Raw genomic sequence first — 19,195 nt, forward strand, 5'->3', positions numbered from 1 at the left:
GCGCACTAAGTCACTCAACAAGCCTCCACGATACCTTCTTACGCGAAACAGTTGGCATGGAGGAATCTTCTTCTTCTTCTTTTTTTTTTTTTTTTTTTTTTTTTTTTTTTTTTTCTTATGGGTCATTGCTGTCATTGATTATCATGTAAATGCTTGTTGTGGTATGCATTTTTTACTTCCCCACATTCAGAGATAGGATCGATCGAACTGCCTTCGGACGTCCAGCGCCAATGAAGAGGTTCATCATTATGGTGGGATTCACAAGCGTACAGTGGAAATGAACAGCTTACACAAGTCAGCTTCGCCTCAGACACGGCAAGGTGACATGGCTGCGAAGATATCCCTGAATCTCTTTCTGGAGGTGATCTACATCAACTCCACAGCCATTGATAATATGGAGCCTGTGCTAACTCTGATCGGCTCATAACTGGTCAGTAATTAGCACTAACTGCTAGTATGAACTCAATGTTCAGTGATATGACTGGACTCTTGACTCTGGACTGAAGTTTCCTCTCCTTATCTGAGACTCAATGCTATTTGTTTATAAGCAAGAAAGTACAGTAACGTGAGTCTGGCTCAATATTCCGATCCGTATCTTTAGGATGTAGGATTTTGCAATACCGCTGTCTTCATAGTTACTGTCTCAGTAGAATCGCCGTCATCCCGGGCTCGTCTGAACCTAGTCAGAGACTAGTCGCACAGCCAACCCAACATTAAATGACTCATTGGCTCACTAGATTCGTTTAATCAGCCCAGGAGGCTCATCCCATGCCCACAATTCTTGGCCATCAGGCCAAGAGCCTTTTAAGGTCCACCGAAGCCCATGCGGCTGACATTTAGTCTCGGCTTTCGTCGAACAAAATGTCCTGCTTACACAAAGCTTCGTGTTGCCCATGATGGAAACCGACCAGACCAAGCAACGCAGGTCTCCCGAACAGCCTGGCCTCGAAGTGGCGATACCCGATGGGCTGATTCCGAAGTATGAGAGAGACGCACCGCTCTATTACGCCGGAGATGGATCCGAGGCACCGATACCGGTCGAAACAGAGGTTGGCCAAGGCCTAGAAGTCAAAGGTGCGAAGGATGCCCCGCGAACAATATGCGGGTTCCGGCGCCGGCATTTCTGGATTGCAGTGGTGGTTGCAGTGGTTGTTATTGCTGTAGCGGCAGGTGTAGGCGGGTCTGTTGCGAACAAGAACTCCGGGTGGGTAGAGAATGTATATGAAATGACTGAACAATGCTGATCTGGGCATCCAATGGAACAGTTCCTCCGTCCCTACCTCGACTGCAACAGCCGCCTCTACTTCGACTTCGGCGTCGACTTCGGCAACCTCCAGCGCCACCAGCTGTCCGGCGAACGGGACGACAATCACCGTCCAGCAAAGGGACTATATCCGGTTATGCGACACGGATCTTTGCTCCGACAAGGGTGGTTGCGCGAGCGTCACCATCTCCAACGACGATCTCGTAAACTTCAAGACCAATTCCCTGGAACAGTGCATCCAGCGCTGCGTGAGCTATAATATCATGATTAAGGGAGCTCCATGCAAGGGAGTGAGCTGGGACGAAAAAGCACCTTCATCCACCAACCGCACCCATCGCTGCTTCTTGAAGAATGACACGAGTATCAGAAAGACGGCACCAAGTGGCTGGACCATTCTCAGTGCAGTCGCCGTGGAGTGAGTGGCTTCTTCTGTGCATGTACTTTTGCCATTACCTGGACATATTAGAGGCTGTTTGTCGAATGAATGCGCCTGTGCCAGGCAAGGTTAACTGTACTGTGATTATTCACCGTCAAAAAGTTGTCCCTCAAACTTCTCAATGACTTCGGATGAGCCATAAATGGAGAGAAAAGAAGGGGGGTACCGGTAAAAAAGGATTTCAATTTTAATGCATCATCCGTGAATCGAACACGGGCCTCGTCGATGGCAACGACGAATTCTACCACTAGACCAATGATGCTGTTCCTTGGCGAATACGCCGCCGATTCAATATATATTCCAAGTTACTTTTCATAGGAAGGAAACCGATAAGTAGTTTATGATTTATTGCATGGCATAGCTTTCAATGATCGATCGTAAGTTTGTCATTAATTCATCTCTAAATGTAAGGTACTTTCCGTTTGTATAATCATAGTCCTCACCACCAGAACTGACTCAACTTTATGTTATAACAACCTGCCTCCAAATAAACAGTGCACAAAGGACTTGACTTCTTGCAGGATGGCAAAGAGGCCAGTTTCATAAACTAGCCGTGAATGTCCCCTCAATCCGCTCAATCTTTGCAACGCCCCGCTTATAGCTCTCAATGGCCTGTAGCCGATCAGCATAGGCGGCTACCCCTGGATACTGGCTCCGAAGGGATGGCTGTCTTGACAACGCCGCGATGACCGAGTAGCTCAGCTGAATATCAGCAGATGTGATCTGATCTCCACAGAGAAAAGGACCGCCCCCGGGCGCTGTCTTGAGCTGGTCTTCCAGGAAGGCAAGATGCGTATGGATGTTGGGGTTGATAAAGGCCCCTTCTACCTTGGACGCTATCATCCTAGTCACTGGCTTGATGAAGAACGGGACCGGCGCATTCCTCACACCTGAGAATCATCAGCTCATTGTCCACGATGAGAGATCTATGGAGGATGGAAATACTGTTCATAACCACCTTCATCACCAGAAACGGCGTCAGGCTGCCCTCGGTGTAGTGCATGAAATACTGGTACCGCATCCACGCTTCCGTTTCCCCGCCGACCTGGCCTTGTTTTCCTGCGGCATATCGCTGCGGGATGAGCTTCTCCCCGCCAAAGTGGGTGCAGAGATACTCGATAATCACGGCGGACTCGGCCAGAACGAGTGGCTCCGGGCAGTTGGGTGTGGTGATGGTGATGACGGGGGATTTACCCAGCGGCTGAATCTTTTTCAACTCGTCGGGTGCTGTCATGTCGGCCTTGCGCTTGAAGGTCTTGATCTCGTAGGGGATGTTGAGTTCTTCCAAGAGCCAGACGATCCGTTGAGCGCGGGACTTTTCCAGCCTGGTCCTGGTTAGTACATTTCTGGCATTGCGCGCAGTAGAGTCATGGGCTACCAGTATAGCGTGATTTTGGTATCTTGAGTATCCGTCATTGTGAAGAGCGGACAGGAGCTGGAGATCTGTTGAGGAATGCAAGGTGTAGGAATCAAGCGTATAATCTGTCGACATAGTTTCACCAGCTTCCAGTCTGAAGGCTTTGCTTATATCTGTTGATGGGTTCCCTGTATATGTATGCTGCGGGGGAATCCCGATCTCGGCCCAAACTTTCCTCCGGATTCTTATTCAAGACGTGCTATGCCCGCTCTTGGCAGATGAAGCTCGTATTGGTTCTGCTCTGCATCGCTATTGGGCCGCGAAATCTTCAATCGATTCGGATGACCCCGTCGGAGAAGAGTCAGCCCGCTTGCGATAGTAGTACTCTCCGCCACAGTTCACTGAAACACAAGCCCCGCGGTTGCTGCTGCCTGTCAACCAAGTCCGGTAGTCGGAATTACACGATCTCCACTACTGGTTTGATCAGCTTCGGAGCCCCGGGAAATAGAATTATCTTCATTTATTTGTAGGTTATGTACGTCACCGGCCTACCTAGATCAGTCTCTGCAGCATGTCCAAACACCTCCATCACGCTTCCAATAAATAGGAGTATGTTCAGGCAATCGACTTCTACTCTTAAGGCTTCTCTTGCATCCAACTCCATTAATACAGATGAAACAGCGGACCGATAGGAGGGTATTCTCTACTCGGTCCATCAGCAGTGAGACTCCACGCTGATCTTAGTATGAGGTTGGTTAAGCTTACCTCTGGACTGTCTTCGCCAAGTACTGAGACGGCGCTTTCGACCGAGTATAAGGCACATAGAATGGAGCACAGACTCCCGCAACCAAGGAGGTTCTCACGGCCGCTTTTAGGAGCATGGTCACTGTTCAGAAATAGTCTTATGGAGCTGGTGTTGGCACGGTCATATTCATGTCCTTTGGTCTGGGTGACGGTAGCTGTGAGCTGTAGACCTATTTATGATAGATGTGTGCAGCATTCGAGGCTTTTCCTTCTCTTCCTCAAGGAATGATTACAATCAGATGCACACTGATTGGCTCTGAGCTGCATCAGGCCACGAATGATGGTCATCTGGACAAAAGCCGAGTGATGGCATGCAGCAGAATCCAATGACGAAGCCCATTCGCTCTGATGAGGGATTGGATCCACGCGGGGCCATCCCCACATAGACCCCACGTTTGTCATTGTTGACATGGACAGTTCTGGGGTATTGATTGGAGGATTGCTCCTCGGAGTATATATGCTGGCTGCTGTGCCAATCACAACTACAGTGCACCAGTCGCAAGTTAATTATAGATACCCTCTGAATTGCCCAAGCGCTGATGAGGCATGCCGCACTGTCAAGCAACACCACCACAATGGACTGGTTGTCCGCTGTAAAGCAACCGCTGTCTGGAAACCATAAGACTGTGTCAATATAATAGGGCCATTGTTTTTTTGAGTGGTTTAATGTACCAGACTATTAATCAGATGCTCTATGTCGATAGTTCCCCTAGGTATGATTTCCATGCAGAGTCTGCCTTTGTTTATCTTGAACATCGCCGCCGCATAATGGCATATGCACATGCACAGCAATCATATTCCTCTGACAATACTGTCTGAACGGGCTATTCGTCGGCTATATTTCCCCCGGACCATGTTTCAGGCTTGTAGATCACCCGGTGTGCGCTGCACTATATCTCCCTGCCGGACGCTGATTGTGGGGTTTTGTTTTTTCCAGACGAATTCTGCAGCGGCCGGCCGGCCGACAATATGTCCGGCTGCAGACAATATAGGCTGGATGCTCCGCAATTAGGCCCGGCTCCATGCTCTGTTGACCCCGCTTGGCTGTATATATACCAATGGTCAATGACTTGCAGGATGGGACCGCGTTGTCTTGCATCATTGTCGAAGGATCTCTGGCAGACTACGGTTTCATAATGTTGCTCATCAGCCGTCTGGTCGCTGCTCTGGCTCTTGCAGGGACAGCCATCGCTTCGCTGCAGATTGTTAGCTCTCAAAGTCCTGACGTGGGATATATTGCTAATATGACTGGACTAGATTCCCGGAGGGACATGGACTGCGAGTGGTACTAACCAGCATGTCCAAGCGCATGGCGGAGGTAAGCATATTCCTATTCCGGATGAATACCAGCACATCAACCGTGGCTAGGAATCATCCAAGTCGGCTCGACCTACTACTGGATCGGTGAAAACAAGCTCAACGGAAGCGCGTTTCAGTCGATCAACTGTTACTCCAGCGAGGTACGTGCATACCTATAGGAGTCCCCCGGCCAAGGTTAACTTCCTACAGAATTTGGTGGAATGGACTTATGTAGGAGAACTGCTCTCTCGACAGAGTAGCGGGGATCTCGGGCCCAACCGGGTTGTCGAGCGACCCAAGGTCCTTTACAACGAGGCCACCCGCAAATACGTGATGTGGATGCATATCGACGACAGTTCCTATAAGGAGGCGAAGACCGGTGTTGCCACGTCGTCCAGTGTGTGCGGAAAGTATACTTACCTGTACGTCTGGCTCTTTGATTGTGCATCAGCAGTCCACAATCTAACGCGGTGGCTAGCGGGTCGTTTCAGCCTTTGGGGCAGCAGTCGCGCGATATGGGTTTGTTCAAGGATGATGACGGGTCCGCGTATCTACTCACTGAGGATGTAGGTAGGCCGTTAATCTGGTGGATGGACGGAAAGCTGACGTCGGTAGCGCCCGAATGGCTTGAGGATCAACCGGTTGACCAGCGACTATACCAATGTGACGTCGACTGTACACCTCTTTCCGGAGCACATCGAGGCCCCTGCCATGTATAAGAAGAACGGGGTGTATTTCATGTTTGGCTCACAGTTGACTGGTATGCCATCCGCAAATCCTAGCTTGGCTTGCTCGGGCTAACTCCTGCAGGATGGTGTATGTGCCCTTGTCTCATGCGTCGCAGCTCTACTCACGCCGTCTAGCAACCAACGACAACAAGTATACCACATCCACGAGCATCAGCGGCCCCTGGAGCTCGTGGGCAAACTTCGCGCCCTCCGGCTCAAACACCTTCAACTCCCAGACGACCTTCATCCTCGGCGTCGGCGACACAGTAATGTACTACCACCCTTCTCACCCAGTCCAGCCAATAACGTACGAGTCTTGACTCCTGTCAGGTACATGGGTGACCGCTGGGTCCCCTCCAACCTCATGGCCTCGACGTACATCTGGCTACCATTAACCATAAGCGGAACGACCGCCACACTAGTACCTCCCCCCCCCCCCCCCCCTTCCCCCCGCTCTTCTCCTCTCCTTTTCACCTCCGCCTTGTTCTCGCAACCACCACTAACCCGGCCGCAGCAAAACCAAGTAAACTGGATCCTCCCCTTGCAAGGCATATGGACCCCCGGCCCCACCGAAACCAACCCAGAAGCCGAATCTTCGACCAACGCCCTCTCCAACGGCGCAAGAGTCATCTCCTGCAGCGGCTGCTCTGGCGGCATGGCCGTCGGCTGGATCGGTGGGCCGTCGGACGGGACGCTACGGATTGTCGGGGTGGAGAGTAGTGCGTCGACGAGGAGCACGATCCGGGTGAAGTACGAGAATGGGGATTCGAGTCAGCGGTACGCGCTGGTCAGCGTGAATGGGAAGACGCAGGTTCTGGCTTTTTTGCCATCGGGGGGTAGCCCTGCGAGTTCGACGTTGCATGCTGATCTGCAGAGTGGGAGTGGCAATACGGTTACTTTCAGTGCGTATGCGCAGGGATACGGTGGGTTGTTCTCTTCCCCGACTGATCTAGTGATGGCTGCTGATATGGAGGTAGGACCGGATGTTGATCGGTTGATGGTTCCCAAGACGTAGGGGTTGTCGTTGGACGAGATCGGGGTATATGTGTGATCGCTCACTTTGGGTATGAGTGCAGCAAGCTGAATGCAAAACGTTATAGCAATCCTTGGAGACTGTTCTAAAAATATGAGGTACGCAGTAGTATATTTTAGAGGCCAGAGAAGTAGTCTGTTTGGGGCTTCTGTGAGATTGCAGTTGACTCGGTTTGCCCTTCCAGTAGCATCCCATTAGATATCTAACGTTTCGATGCGTGTTGGCAGCATTTGATGCTCTAGACTAGTCTGTTTGGTCTGTCGGCCGGCTAGACGGTCGCCAATTCGAGATGAACATCCAAAGAGCTGCTTCACTGTTCTTGACCGGCTGATACGTATTTACATAGTCTAAATCTAGTATCTATCATGTCCAGGCCTCCCAACTCAAACCGTCACGATAGACCAATCCATTCTGCGGTCCCTCCGAACTGAGAATATATCCTTTCTCACAGGCCGAGTACGAGACCTTGGGCTGTGCACGGTAGAATTGATCATACTTTGGGTCCAGAGCATCCCGTAGATCCTTCACCGAGCCATCTGGATGGATCACGTCCCACGGCGTGATGCAGGAATCACCCTTGCATGATTTGAGAACCATCAGTAGTGCGTCCAAACGGCTGATCACGTTGGACAGATCGCGGCCGAGGAGACGGGGACTCGTCGCATTGGCAGTGGCATAGAGATTGTTGACCTGGTAGGGGTCTTGGATCATATCGTACAGCTCGTGGTCGTCGTTGCACCAGACCGAGTAGTACAGACTGTACCCGTTGCCAACGATGCGCGCGGATTTGTACGTGTTGTTGGGCATGGAGAACGAACCGCCAGGTGCTGTCGCCGTCAGTGATGAATTCAGGAAGGGGCTTGCTAACTCACCCAAGGCACCGTAGTCTCCCTCCAGCGGCGATTTCCCCCAGAATTCGACTGCAACATGTTCGTGGGCGATGCCCTTTATCCCCTTTGCGACTGGCATTGGAGTCCCGTCAAAGTCCTCGCGCAGGGGGATCCCCGCAAGCTGGAAGAAGGTCGGCGCCAGATCAATGTGCGTGGTCACCGAGTCGTCGGTTTTTCCTCGGGGGATGCCTGGTCCGCGGATGTAGAAGGGAACATGGATGTCCTCCTCGTAGCCCGAGGACTTACCAGGCGGCAACCGGTGCTGGCCAATGTGGAAGCCATTGTCCGCCGTGTAGATGATATACGTGTTTTCGGCGTGACCACTCTCTTCGAGACGCGTGATGAGAGCATCCACCATCTCATCCAGCGCCTGCAGCGCGCGCAATCGTTGGCGGTAGAAGTGATCCTGGTAGTCAATGACGGTCTGATTAGCCAGCGGGAGGTGCTGCACCCACCCGCCTCCGGTAGGCACCTTGGGGTTGAAATTCGCCGTCCGCGGCACCTTGGCATCGGGAAAGAGATCCTTGTGTCGCTCAGCCGGAATGGGAGCGGTCATCAGCGTACCCTTTGCGCCCCCAGTGCCCAGCGCACTCGGCTCAATGTTGGAATGCGGCGCGATGGGGGCCACAGCCAGGAAAAATGGCCGATCACTGCTGAGCGCGTCGTTGAGGAAGCCCAGGGCCTTCTCTGTGATGACGTCTGTCGTATATTGGCCCGCATAGTTCTTGGGGGGCTCGCGATTCCTCTGGTAAGTGGAGTTGAGGTATGCATAGGTGTACGGATCAAGCAGAAAGTCTGATCCGTTCCACCCTTTAGGGAAGGGGGAGTTGTAGTTACTAGTCGTGTGGCCGTTCATGAGTTTGCCCGTGTAGTAGGTGTTGTAGCCGGCTTCCTGCAGCCACACGGGAAGCCAGGCCTCATTGAAACCCTGTGACACGAACTTGGGATAACCTCCTATATCTCTGGTCAGCATCTACTCCGCCGGTTCACCGCGAGAGGCCAGCTCACCCCATGGTGGCGAGACATCTGTGACCTGCGAACTGGTCAGCAATTCTCCGCTCTTCAGTCAGTTGTCATCCTTACATTGGTGTTGTGAGCCTGCCGTCCTGTCCACAAACTGACCCGCGACGGACAGCAGAGCGAGGTTGTCACGAAGTGATTGGTGAATTCGACGCCCTTGTCTCGGATATGTTTCTGGATATACGGTGTGAAGGCCGGGGAATTCAATTCCAGATCTTGGTCGTCGGACATGATGAACAGCACGTTTGGCTGCGTGGCCTGCTTCCTGGGCATGAGTAGGGTCTCCTGGCCAGAGGATGTAGCCCCTGAGACCGCTAAAAGCCCTGCAAGGGCTATCACATCAGGAACTCTCATGGTTCAAGAAACTTGAATAGGATGAGTAAGGCAATGGAGGCTGTCACTGCGACTTTGGCGACGGCGTTAGCAGCGTTTACAAGACTGCAATCTTGACATGCACAGACCCTGATTTTATGACCGTCAAATGATGCAATTGATCAGGGTAGTGCCTCTATTGATCCTCTGACTCGCAAGTCGAAGATCAAAGCAATTGAAGCAAGGGATTCCCGACATGGCAGTGTTGATCTTTAAGAAGCCGACAACTGACCTGCCTAGTCGATGGGTCAGGATAGCCGGTTGGTAAAACAAGTCGGAACTGATTGATACTAGCTCGGAGGCTAAAAGCCTGAGCGACGATGATCAAATCCATTTTGGACGAGAAACCAACGCCCACGACGGCCGTAGGAAGATGGCTGAGGGTGTCGAAAAAATTGCCGTTTTAGTGCTTTGTGGCACCATTTCCACCCAATAGAGCTGGCGCTTGGGGCTCATCAGCGCTGGCAGCAAAGGCTTGTTTCTTTCTTTTGCCTTGACCAGGGAGATGCAGGTTCCATCGGCAAATATTCCGTATTCCCTGCCGTCGTGCATCCTTGATCCTTGCGAGTTTCCCGCGGATCTGCCCTCATTGTGGCGTTCTGACTCCATGTCTTTATTCGTCGGATCACAAGACGGCAGCTGACTGTACTGTGTAAGTATATCCTATATTTCTGGAGGGTGAGATGTGAGATCGCCAGTGGACGATGCCAAGATCGAGTTTATCACGGTGGGTCAATGCAATTACGTGCTCCGCTTTAAGATGAGCTCATCTGGGGGCACAGTTATCCGCTTTAATCAACATGATGACAGTCCGGATTAAGTCTCGGCCAGTCATGACAGTCCAGAGCTTACTCGTATGACTTTGATCGCCAGGAGAACGGTCCACGCGGTGTTACAGAAAAGAGTGGTCGCTTGAGAGTCGGCGGAAGAGCGTTCCTCTACCACAGACCCCGATTGGATTGCAATCAGACGCAATTTGGTAGTCAGATCGCGCCCTTGACTCATATCACATCATCCAGCGATCGTTGGAAGTTCTTGCGTGGATGTGGTTGGATAGACTAGATGGCGCTGGGAAGGCCGGTGTCAACTACGGTCGGGGGAACAAGGAACCCAAGTTGAAGTCAGGATTAGGGAACTTGCATGTACACTCCCGCTGTGCGATGGCCTCGAAGAAGAAGTGTGGTGGAATTTATTTTCTCCTGCGAGTCATGCGAATGTTACGGGAGCAGCCACTATCGTGCAAGATGGGTCATCGGCAAATCATACCAATTCATTCATCCATTCATTCAATTCTATCGCTCGTCGTCACTCATGTCGCAATTATCTACTAAACTAGATATGGAACGAATCCACGTTCTCCAGAATAAAGTTGTACGTGTCATTGCGGAAATCATCGGCCAGCAAGGCCCCCCGATTGTTGAAGACCTGCATCAGCTGCTGGTCGTCGTTCCACCGCGGCCATTCCATAAGACTACCCCGGCGAGAGTTCGGATCGAGATCGTATACGAAGCTGAAATAGTAGGTGTGGAACGCGCGCGACGCGTAATTGGGCAGAATGCCATAAAACACCTGCAGAATATCACTGCCGTGGAAGGTGCCCATAATGGGCGTCCCGTAGTCGTACGATGACAGGTATGACCAGCAGGGCAGGCTGGGGTGAAGCTCCGTCACGTATTTGAGGTAGGCTCGGCGCGTCAGCGTGAAGGTGAGATCGCCCAGCAGGGCTGCCAACCGTTTGAACTGCGGATACCAGTTGTTGAAAATGCCCGTGCGGAAGGGTGAGCCGTCGGTGGTGACGTCCGGATACGTCGCCACCAGCTCCTCGAGCTGGTCGCGCGTCGCCCCAAAGAAGTAATACTTGGCCAGATAGTCCACCACTTGTTTGGTGGTGGTGATGTTGGACTGGAAGAGCGCGAATAAAGTCCCTTCATCCTCCTGGTCGCCGATAATGATGGGCACGGCGGCGTATTTGCCGGTTTTGACCAAAATGTCTGGGCTGGCCGTGATCGCCTTGCCGTCGGGTCGAGGCAGGTATGACAGGGCCACGGAATGGTAGCTTAGGATGCCTGGCACCGCGTTGGCCGCATTCAGAAAGTCGGTATAGTCCAATCCGCGCAGACATTCCAGCGTGTCCGCGGCCGATGAGCAGCCGGCATAGTCCACAACCGCATCATATACCTGCTGCCCCTTGACCCCGTCTACGGGATCCGCCGGGATCACGCTACCCGAGTTCATGATGCCGCCCCGGAACAGCGGCTTCCCTTTGTAGGTATTGTCGCCATCATACAGGATCATGTGATCGAAGACCGAGATGGATCCCGCGGACTCACCCCAGATGGTGACCTTGTCTGGGTCGCCGCCAAAGGCCGCAATGTTGTCCGCCACCCACTGCAGGGCCAGGCGTTGGTCCAAGAGCCCCAGGTTGGCCGCCCCATCCGCCAGGATCTCCTTCCCCGGCAGGAAGCCAAATCCCCCCGTTCGATAGTTCATCGCGACAAAGACAATTGGCATACCCAGGTCGATCGAGCTTGCCACTAGCGAGGTCGCATCGTACGTGGCCGTGGCGCCCAGCTCGAAGCCGCCGCCGTAGATCCACACGAGGACGGGCAGCTTCGCGCCTGGAGCTGTGCCGGACGGACGCGCCACATTCAGGGTCAGGCAATCCTCTCCAGCATTTGTCACGGTCTGGAAGAGGGGAAGGTTGGCCAAGAGACCGGCGACGGACCCCGGAAACTCGCTGTTGTCCGTCGAAAAAAAGAACTGAGGACACGACTTGGCGCTACCCGTGCCGTCAATAGTGCCCAGGGGCTTCTGTATTGGCTGGGGAGGCTTCAGACGCAGGGGGCCCGTGGGTGGCTGGGCGAAGGGGATGGCGTTGAACTTCTCTACCTTCCCGGACGACCCAACAATGGTGGCAGCGGGAGATGCGATCGTGACGGTAGGCGCAGCTGGCGAGGCCGGAGCCGCCAGGCCAGCGGGTGAAAGGGACAGAAGCGGCAGAACAACCCGGAGGAGATGCATTGCGTCAGGTCAGCCTTATTCAGCCTATATGTCTGAAGACAACTGGACAATGGGCAGAGGGATATCCTTCTGAAACCCCATCAACTGGAAGACACGGAACTATGCAGTATTTATCCTGCATTCCTTTCGCAGTCATCGCCAGATTCGGCTCTGGATGCACATGGCTCCTCGGTCTGCACTCCGGTGGTCTCGATATGTTCCATGGAGGCCAGTGGCATACCCCGCCTGAAGAACCGTAAGAAGACCCATATCTACCGCTCGTCACTGGCCTAAGCCCAGAAAACCAGAACTGACCCCTGTCAATCATTGCAGAGACGGAGACGAAGACCCGATTTGGCCATGACCGAGGAAAGTCAGCTTGATGTTTGGGCACACTGGGTCTCCGGTTACAAACTTAATCGCAAAGAAAGAGCGAACATCGTGACAGGACCGAAAAATCCGCAATGGCAAACGCACATGAAGCTCAAAAGCCGAGGCTAGCATATTGATTTTAAGGGCAGCGCGACTGCGAGGACGTCGGGGCAGGTCAGCAGGTCAAAGTTCTGGGTGCTGACAATGCCGGAATGGCGGTTGATGATTGAAGAAACTCGACGGGGATATTCCCCGCATTTGCAAATTGTGGGGGACGCTCGAAAATGCTGATAGTCACCAAGCAACTTCGGTATAAGACGACCCAATCTTGACCCAATCAACCAGTCGAGAGGATCGCAAAATTGGCGCATTACCGGGAGAAGATCGACCATGAACGAACCATAGGCCACAGCCTCCCACCCGTAAAGTCGATCCTTTCCTGATCACGCCCGACGCTCACATGGAACCAACAATGATGATCGAATGGGAAGCGTTCGGAATATTCTAGCTTAGTAGTTGGCTATCCTCACGAGACGTTGGCTAGGTGTTGATTCTAACATTGACACTCAGTCGCTTCTGGTATGCTGATGGCTGGTCGCTTAAGTTAGTGCCCTCGTGTCGTTGAGGTACAAAGCAGACGGACCTTACCGGCTCCCCTCGTAATTTCTCTCACATTTCTCGTGAAGGATGGGACCGTGGGTCACAGGATTCACAGTTTCAGTCGAGAAATCTCGCTTCCACCCGCCCCTCCATCTGGCAAGTGAGGCGTGGCTTGCACGTCTAGACACGACCGATTCACCTGCTGGGTCCAGGACACTTTCTATGCAATAGCTACTCGGGTATAATGATAGAGCAATACCCAACACCTTCTGTACTAAGCGTACTGGGAAAAGAATCCAGTACAGAGGTGCTGCAGGACAGGCCCACAGAGTTTGCTTCCGTGCACACCCTCGACGTGGGATACTGGTAATATCCATGCACTCAGCCGACAAAACTCCAGACTCGGTGGGTTCCAGTAGCTTGTTTTCTCAATTCCGCAACAAGCAGCAGATTGAGTCGAGTCGGCATAGAAGGTCCTGTCCTTGCAACTCTATCTGAGACTCGATCGCTGAGAAGCATGTGCGACGGCGGTGTAACAACTGATGGCCAACGGAGACAGATGGTAGGATACGCATGCATTTTCATCATCATGAAAAGGCAAAGAGGCATCACCAAAACCCATGACTTACTTGCAATAATGACAAGGAAGAAGCCGTAGAATCCCCATCAACCATTGACTTCACAATAATCAGACGGCGGATTTATGAGATTCGTGCTTGGTGTCGTCGTCAGGTCAGCATCGTGTCGCATTCCTGATCGAGTGCATAGACAGTTCCGAGAGTGTCTGTATAACTCATCATCAACAGTTCTCGTCCAAGTCACCCTAGGATGTTCAAGGGTCCGACTCTGAAGCGGCCACGTTCTCTTCATCCATTGATCGTCGCTCTGCGAGCCGCATTAAGGAGCTACAAGAGGGCTCAAAGGAGTCTTTCGGAAGGTACTCGCAGCGTCTTGCAATTGCGACCGTAGCTCAGATGAAGCAAAAGCAACCTTCTCAGGCGTATCCCGCTCGCCTGGTCGTCTGCTGCCGATCACCAGATATAGGCATGATATCTAGTAGGTCAGTCATTGAAAGGGAAACTACCCCGCTGAAGAAGTTCATCACATATGTCGAACCACGCAATGCAGATGCGAGATACTGTGGATGGGGATCGTCAGGGCGCAACGCCATTGCATTTCACTGGATGCACAACGGGTGATGCTTTAATTGTGTACCAGCTCCCGTCAAAATCCATGGTTCTGATGAATTCAAATTCCTTTGATTTGCACGGTCGATAAAATCGGGTGTTGGCCAAACGGAAGCTCAACCGATTAATGGCCTATTCCGGTCGAATATTTTAATTCGAGGTTCCATTAAACAAGGACCTTCTGTCATGTTTTGAAGCGTTGAGGATACTTCAGTCAGGACATGCAGGTCAACGACCAGCGGCGCAGGAGACTATGAGAATAGGTCAGCAGTCTGGTGGTAACTAGTTAACTGGTCAAAGCAAGCAAGCACAACAGCTTTCTTTACACAACTGGCTTTCTCTTTCGTTTTATTTTCCTACAGTGCTTCCCAGATTCCTGACAGTTACCCCGATGAGCTGCCTTGACTTTCTGTTTGTTGTGAGGACTAATACACCTGTGTTTGACTGGGATATATATACATATATATATAGTTCACATCGCATCCTAGAGTGATATCTTGTATATAGCACCCTTTAGAAGTCGAGCCATTGTCATCACAAGTGGAAGGATTCACAGGATGGTGGGGCTCCAGTAAGACCTCACGAGAAGTCTATTCGACACAGGATAACAAAGGCTGCTGGTCGCAATCAAAAGACTGGAATAATCCAAGATTTGCCACGTTCCTCACTATTTGCGACGAGCGCCTTTGGCCACTGTATCCACACTACACGTGGGTGCAAACATCATATCTTCGTCGCGGCTTGGTGTAAATCTTCTCGCTTATTCCGGCTTTCCTCGCTCTCTATCTCTGGCTCATTTATGAGACCTCCAGATCTATCAATCTTCACTTTGCTCACCTTAAAACATAGACTACATACATTGTCGAATTTCACTTGTCATGAGCTTCTTGGGGAGATTCGTTTGCAAGGGCGCTTTCATTGAAGCGGCAACAGTTAGTCGTTCCAAGGTATAAGGCAACTGAAGAATCTACAAATGAAACTGGCAGTTACTTGCAGAGGAGTCTGCTTCGATGATCGAAGTGTATGCACACATCAATTCCAGTCCACTTTGTTCCCGTCCATGGTCAATTGGGTGGCTCTGAGCGGTCCACCATATTAAGCATGGCCAAGCTATCTCAATACGAGAGTGGTCCACTACGGGAGAAAGTTTGGAGGAGAGTAGTGATGGTTCAACTCGGCTGGGCATCAAATTGTATATCGACATATATCCGAAGAAGTGCAGTCAACCCATGGAGGTGGGGTGCTTACTGGAGAACCAGAGCGATGGTCGAACCGATATCACGGCGTTCACATGGTCTGGAAACGAGGGCGATGGTCAGACATTGTAAGACACGGCCAGTCACACGGCACCGTGTTATCTAGCTTAGGGGCCTCGATTCGGACCCCTTTGAAACATCAACCTCGTTCAGACATGGCAATCAAATGATAAAAGAGCCTTTGATAACCGAGTCAACCCCGGATTCGCGCAAGGTACACTGCATCTGTCTTCCCAACGATTGAGTCTCTCCTCACTTTGATAACCCATTCCCGGCCCGCTAAGAAGGTCGATGGCTGAAAGTGGCAGGTCGACAAACTCGAGAGACCGGATACATTCGATTAGAGTGAATCCTCCTCGTATCTATTAGTCAAGGGTTGCTCTCGTATAGAGGTTATCCCCTCATCCGTCTGGGGTAAACTGGGACCATGCACGTCCTACACACTTAGTTGATATCACAATCATCGACCACCATGATTTCATGTTTCATTGGCAGGCTGCGAGACCCCTGATAGTCTGATAGCCTGTACCTCGGTTCATTGGTCTATTTTCGCTCAGCCAAGCCGTGAGGTTACACTCCAGCTTACCAGCCAAGCCCCAGCCAAGCCCCAGCCAAGCGACCACCATAGTTCCGCCCCCAGCCCTTGGTCCCTCATGTCCAATATCAACGCTGCTACGGCGGTCAGACACTCTTCCAAGACTCTCTAAACCAACCGCCAAGGATATCGCCATCGCGACTCCGGTCTTCCAGAGCTTCAATGGAATCGCAAACCACATGGAATGGCCTTGCACCCATGGCCAATTTCTCCCACTTATCTTTTGCCTCAATCAGTTCACGCCCAGACATGCCCATGTCGGCATCATCCGTTCCCAAGCGATGCCCCAAACGATAGTTTACGGCGTGGAAAGGATCATGGAATCAAAGCAACAGCCCTGTCGTGAACCTGGCGAACTCAGCCGAGAGTCTTGGTCCGCCGGCTACCAACGGTTCTAGATTGATACTGTCGACGAATTCAGCTAATCCCCCGTGACCTCGGCCATGCAGCAAATCATACAAGCCTGAAGACAAAACCCTCGATAAAATAGATTAATTGTACCTATTGCTGCCAGCCGATTATTGGTTCATCTGGCGTGACACGCGATAACCTGTCTGGATTGCAGAGTGGCCCTCGTTTTCTTTTGTACCCATTTGCCTCTCTCTTATTAAAGCTGGACCCTTTCCTGATCCACGGGGCTCTTTCTTCTTCTAATCCCTCTTCTTCTCCATAGCCCAGTGTCTGTGGAACAATTCCGCTGTATCTGTCTTTGCTTTTTTATCTTTGTTGCCATGAACGTCTCGGACCCCGTCGAGGTGGCGGAAGTCGCCCGAGCCAGGGCTTCTGCCCAAGATGCTCAAATCGACGAGAAGACGGACCACAAATTGTCGCTCACGCCTAGCATTGAGGAGGTTCCTCCGGCGTCAAAAGAAGCGGGAGTCTCGTCTGCGGCTTACGAGGACGATCATTCCCATCTACAGAGGCAATTCCCCTCTGATGACGACTTCAAGCACCTCCGCCGGATAGCGGGCGATATCCCTTGGACTGCGTACACGGTGGCGTTTGTCGAGTTGTGCGAGCGTTTCTCTTACTACGGCACGACTGCAGTTTGTATGTGTTCTGATCTTCACTGACGTACGGAGCTAATCGGCCTAGTCGTCAACTTCATCCAGCGTCCTCTTCCCGAGGGCTCGACCACGGGTGCGGGATATGACCACTCGAATCCCGGTGCGCTGGGTATGGGCCAGCAGGCGTCCACTGGTCTGACATTGTGTAAGTTTTCCCGGTCGAGATGATACGAGGAGAATGCTTGCTGACCCATGGTAGTCAACGCGTTCTGGTCTTACGTGATGCCCCTGGCCGGTGCCTACATGGCTGACCAGTACTGGGGTCGATTCCGGACCATCATGTTCTCCATTGCCGCGGCCCTTCTGGGCCATATCATCCTGATCGTCTCGGCTTTGCCTCCGGTTATTGCGCACCCCAATGGTGCCATTGCCTGCTTCTCGATCGGTTTGCTTATCATGGGTGTGGGTACCGGTGGTTTCAAGTAGGCCTTCCCCCCTTTTTTTTTGTGGTGTTTTCCCACCATTTGAGATTGGTACTGACTGATCAGGTCCAATATTTCTCCCCTGATCGCCGAGCAATACCGCGAAGAAGTCCCCTACATCAAGACTCTCAAGAACGGCAACCGCGTGATTGTCGATCCCGCGGCCACCATCTCTCGCATCTACCTGTACTTCTACATGATGATCAACATTGGCTCGATCCTGGGCCAGGTCAGCATGGTGTATGCGGAGAAATACGTCGGTTTCTGGCTGTCTTACTTCCTGCCCACCGTCATGTACCTGGGCTGCCCGATTGTGCTGTTCTTCTGCCGCAACAAGTATCACCTCGTCAAGCCGACCGGCTCGGTCTACACCCAGGCCATCCGTCTGTGGAAACTGGCCATGAAGGGCCGGTGGTCTCTCAACCCTGCCAGAATGTATGTCTCTCCTTTCGCGGTGGTCTGTTGGTGGCATTTTACTGACCCTCGCAGCTGGAAGAAGAACCCGAAGCCCTTCTGGGACTCGGTCAAGCCCTCTGCTCTGGGACGCGACCGTCCCCAGTGGATGACCTTTGACGACGAATGGGTCGACGAAGTCAGCCGTGGTCTCAAGGCCTGCAAGGTTTTCCTCTGGTACCCCCTGTACTGTACGTTGGTTTCCCTCACTCGGCAGAGTCGCCGCTCCAGTCCAACACTAATTTGACGGGTAGGGCTCGCCTACAACCAAATGATCAACAACCTCACTTCCCAAGCAGCCACCATGCGTCTCGGCGGCGTCCCCAACGACATCATCAACAACCTCAACCCCCTCTCCCTCATCATCTTCATCCCGATCATGGACAAACTCATCTACCCGGGCCTCCGCCGCATGGGCATCAAGTTCACCCCACTCAAGCGCATCACGGCCGGTTTCTTCTTCGCTGGGAGCGGCATGATCTGCGCCACCGTCACGCAGTACTACATCTACAAGATCGGCCCCTGCGGCAAGGAAGCCAACTACTGCCTCGACGAGCTGAACCAGCACTCCGACATCTCCGTCTGGGTGCAGACTCTCACCTACGTGCTCGGCGGTATCTCGGAGATTTTTGCTTCGGTGACTTCGCTCGAGTATGCCTTTACCAAGGCGCCCAAGAACATGCGCTCGCTTGTGCAGGCGGTGGCGCTGTTCATGAATGCCTTCTCGTCTGCGCTGGGCCAGGCGCTCGTCAGTCTGTCCGAGGATCCGCTGCTCGTCTGGAACTATACTGTTGTGGCGATCCTGGCGTTCGTCGGCGGCATTGGCTTCTGGCTGACCAACTACAAGTTGGATAAGCAGGAGGATGCGCTGAATAACTTGCCGGCCAGTCGCTACGGTGGCGACAATCCCGATCCTAAGCTGGATGAGGAGTCCGTGCGGCAGTAAAGACTGTCACGACGTTTGACGGTGATGTGTGATGCGAGGCCAATGCTAGTTATGCAACGATATGGGAAAATCTAATTCATGATTATTGAGCTAT

General features: G+C 52.3%; 7 protein-coding genes and 1 non-coding gene across 8 annotated transcripts; 3 read left to right on the forward strand and 5 right to left on the reverse strand.

The window, feature by feature from the left end:
- The first annotated feature begins 79 nt into the window (after window positions 1-79).
- Window positions 80-2,034, forward strand: AFUA_8G02490 (uncharacterized protein). The gene is made up of 2 exons (XM_741864.2): window positions 80-1,204; window positions 1,266-2,034. Exons 1-2 carry the CDS (start codon window positions 894-896, stop codon window positions 1,681-1,683), a joined length of 729 nt encoding a protein of 242 aa, XP_746957.2. The 5' UTR covers window positions 80-893; the 3' UTR covers window positions 1,684-2,034.
- tG(GCC)11 lies at window positions 1,892-1,962 on the reverse strand. Its single transcript has one exon. It is a non-coding gene (tRNA).
- A 15-nt stretch (window positions 2,035-2,049) lies between the features above and the next one.
- AFUA_8G02500 (glutathione S-transferase) lies at window positions 2,050-3,531 on the reverse strand. Its single transcript, XM_077805281.1, has 3 exons — window positions 3,079-3,531; window positions 2,646-3,025; window positions 2,050-2,590 (listed from the first exon to the last, which is right to left on the reverse strand). Exons 1-3 carry the CDS (start codon window positions 3,114-3,116, stop codon window positions 2,241-2,243), a joined length of 768 nt encoding a protein of 255 aa, XP_077661409.1. The 5' UTR covers window positions 3,117-3,531; the 3' UTR covers window positions 2,050-2,240.
- An 897-nt stretch (window positions 3,532-4,428) lies between these two features.
- Window positions 4,429-6,903, forward strand: AFUA_8G02510 (glycosyl hydrolase family 43 protein; the record flags this gene model as incomplete). Its single annotated transcript, XM_741862.2, has 9 exons — window positions 4,429-5,066; window positions 5,119-5,179; window positions 5,230-5,321; window positions 5,371-5,582; window positions 5,639-5,726; window positions 5,776-5,920; window positions 6,024-6,159; window positions 6,219-6,309; window positions 6,403-6,903. The coding sequence occupies exons 1-9, from the start codon at window positions 4,920-4,922 to the stop codon at window positions 6,901-6,903; spliced, it is 1,473 nt and encodes a 490-aa protein (XP_746955.2). The 5' UTR covers window positions 4,429-4,919.
- A 381-nt stretch (window positions 6,904-7,284) lies between these two features.
- On the reverse strand, window positions 7,285-9,185 carry AFUA_8G02520 (sulfatase family protein; the record flags this gene model as incomplete). Its single annotated transcript, XM_741861.1, has 3 exons — window positions 7,285-8,765; window positions 8,820-8,844; window positions 8,895-9,185. The coding sequence occupies 3 exons, from the start codon at window positions 9,183-9,185 to the stop codon at window positions 7,285-7,287; spliced, it is 1,797 nt and encodes a 598-aa protein (XP_746954.1).
- A 1,350-nt stretch (window positions 9,186-10,535) lies between these two features.
- On the reverse strand, window positions 10,536-12,224 carry AFUA_8G02530 (putative extracellular lipase; the record flags this gene model as incomplete). Its single annotated transcript, XM_741860.1, has 1 exon — window positions 10,536-12,224. One exon carries the CDS (start codon window positions 12,222-12,224, stop codon window positions 10,536-10,538), a length of 1,689 nt encoding a protein of 562 aa, XP_746953.1.
- A 3,879-nt stretch (window positions 12,225-16,103) lies between these two features.
- Window positions 16,104-16,470, reverse strand: AFUA_8G02540 (uncharacterized protein; the record flags this gene model as incomplete). Its single annotated transcript, XM_741859.1, has 2 exons — window positions 16,104-16,260; window positions 16,328-16,470. The coding sequence occupies 2 exons, from the start codon at window positions 16,468-16,470 to the stop codon at window positions 16,104-16,106; spliced, it is 300 nt and encodes a 99-aa protein (XP_746952.1).
- A 474-nt stretch (window positions 16,471-16,944) lies between these two features.
- AFUA_8G02550 (uncharacterized protein) lies at window positions 16,945-19,101 on the forward strand (the record flags this gene model as incomplete). Its single annotated transcript, XM_077805282.1, has 6 exons — window positions 16,945-17,263; window positions 17,309-17,425; window positions 17,480-17,702; window positions 17,769-18,137; window positions 18,192-18,346; window positions 18,410-19,101. 6 exons carry the CDS (start codon window positions 16,945-16,947, stop codon window positions 19,099-19,101), a joined length of 1,875 nt encoding a protein of 624 aa, XP_077661410.1.
- Window positions 19,102-19,195: the final 94 nt, after the last annotated feature.

The sequence above is a fragment of the Aspergillus fumigatus genome, chromosome 8 (genome assembly GCF_000002655.1).
Source record: "Aspergillus fumigatus Af293 chromosome 8, whole genome shotgun sequence".
In the NCBI taxonomy this organism is placed as follows: domain Eukaryota; kingdom Fungi; phylum Ascomycota; class Eurotiomycetes; order Eurotiales; family Aspergillaceae; genus Aspergillus; species Aspergillus fumigatus.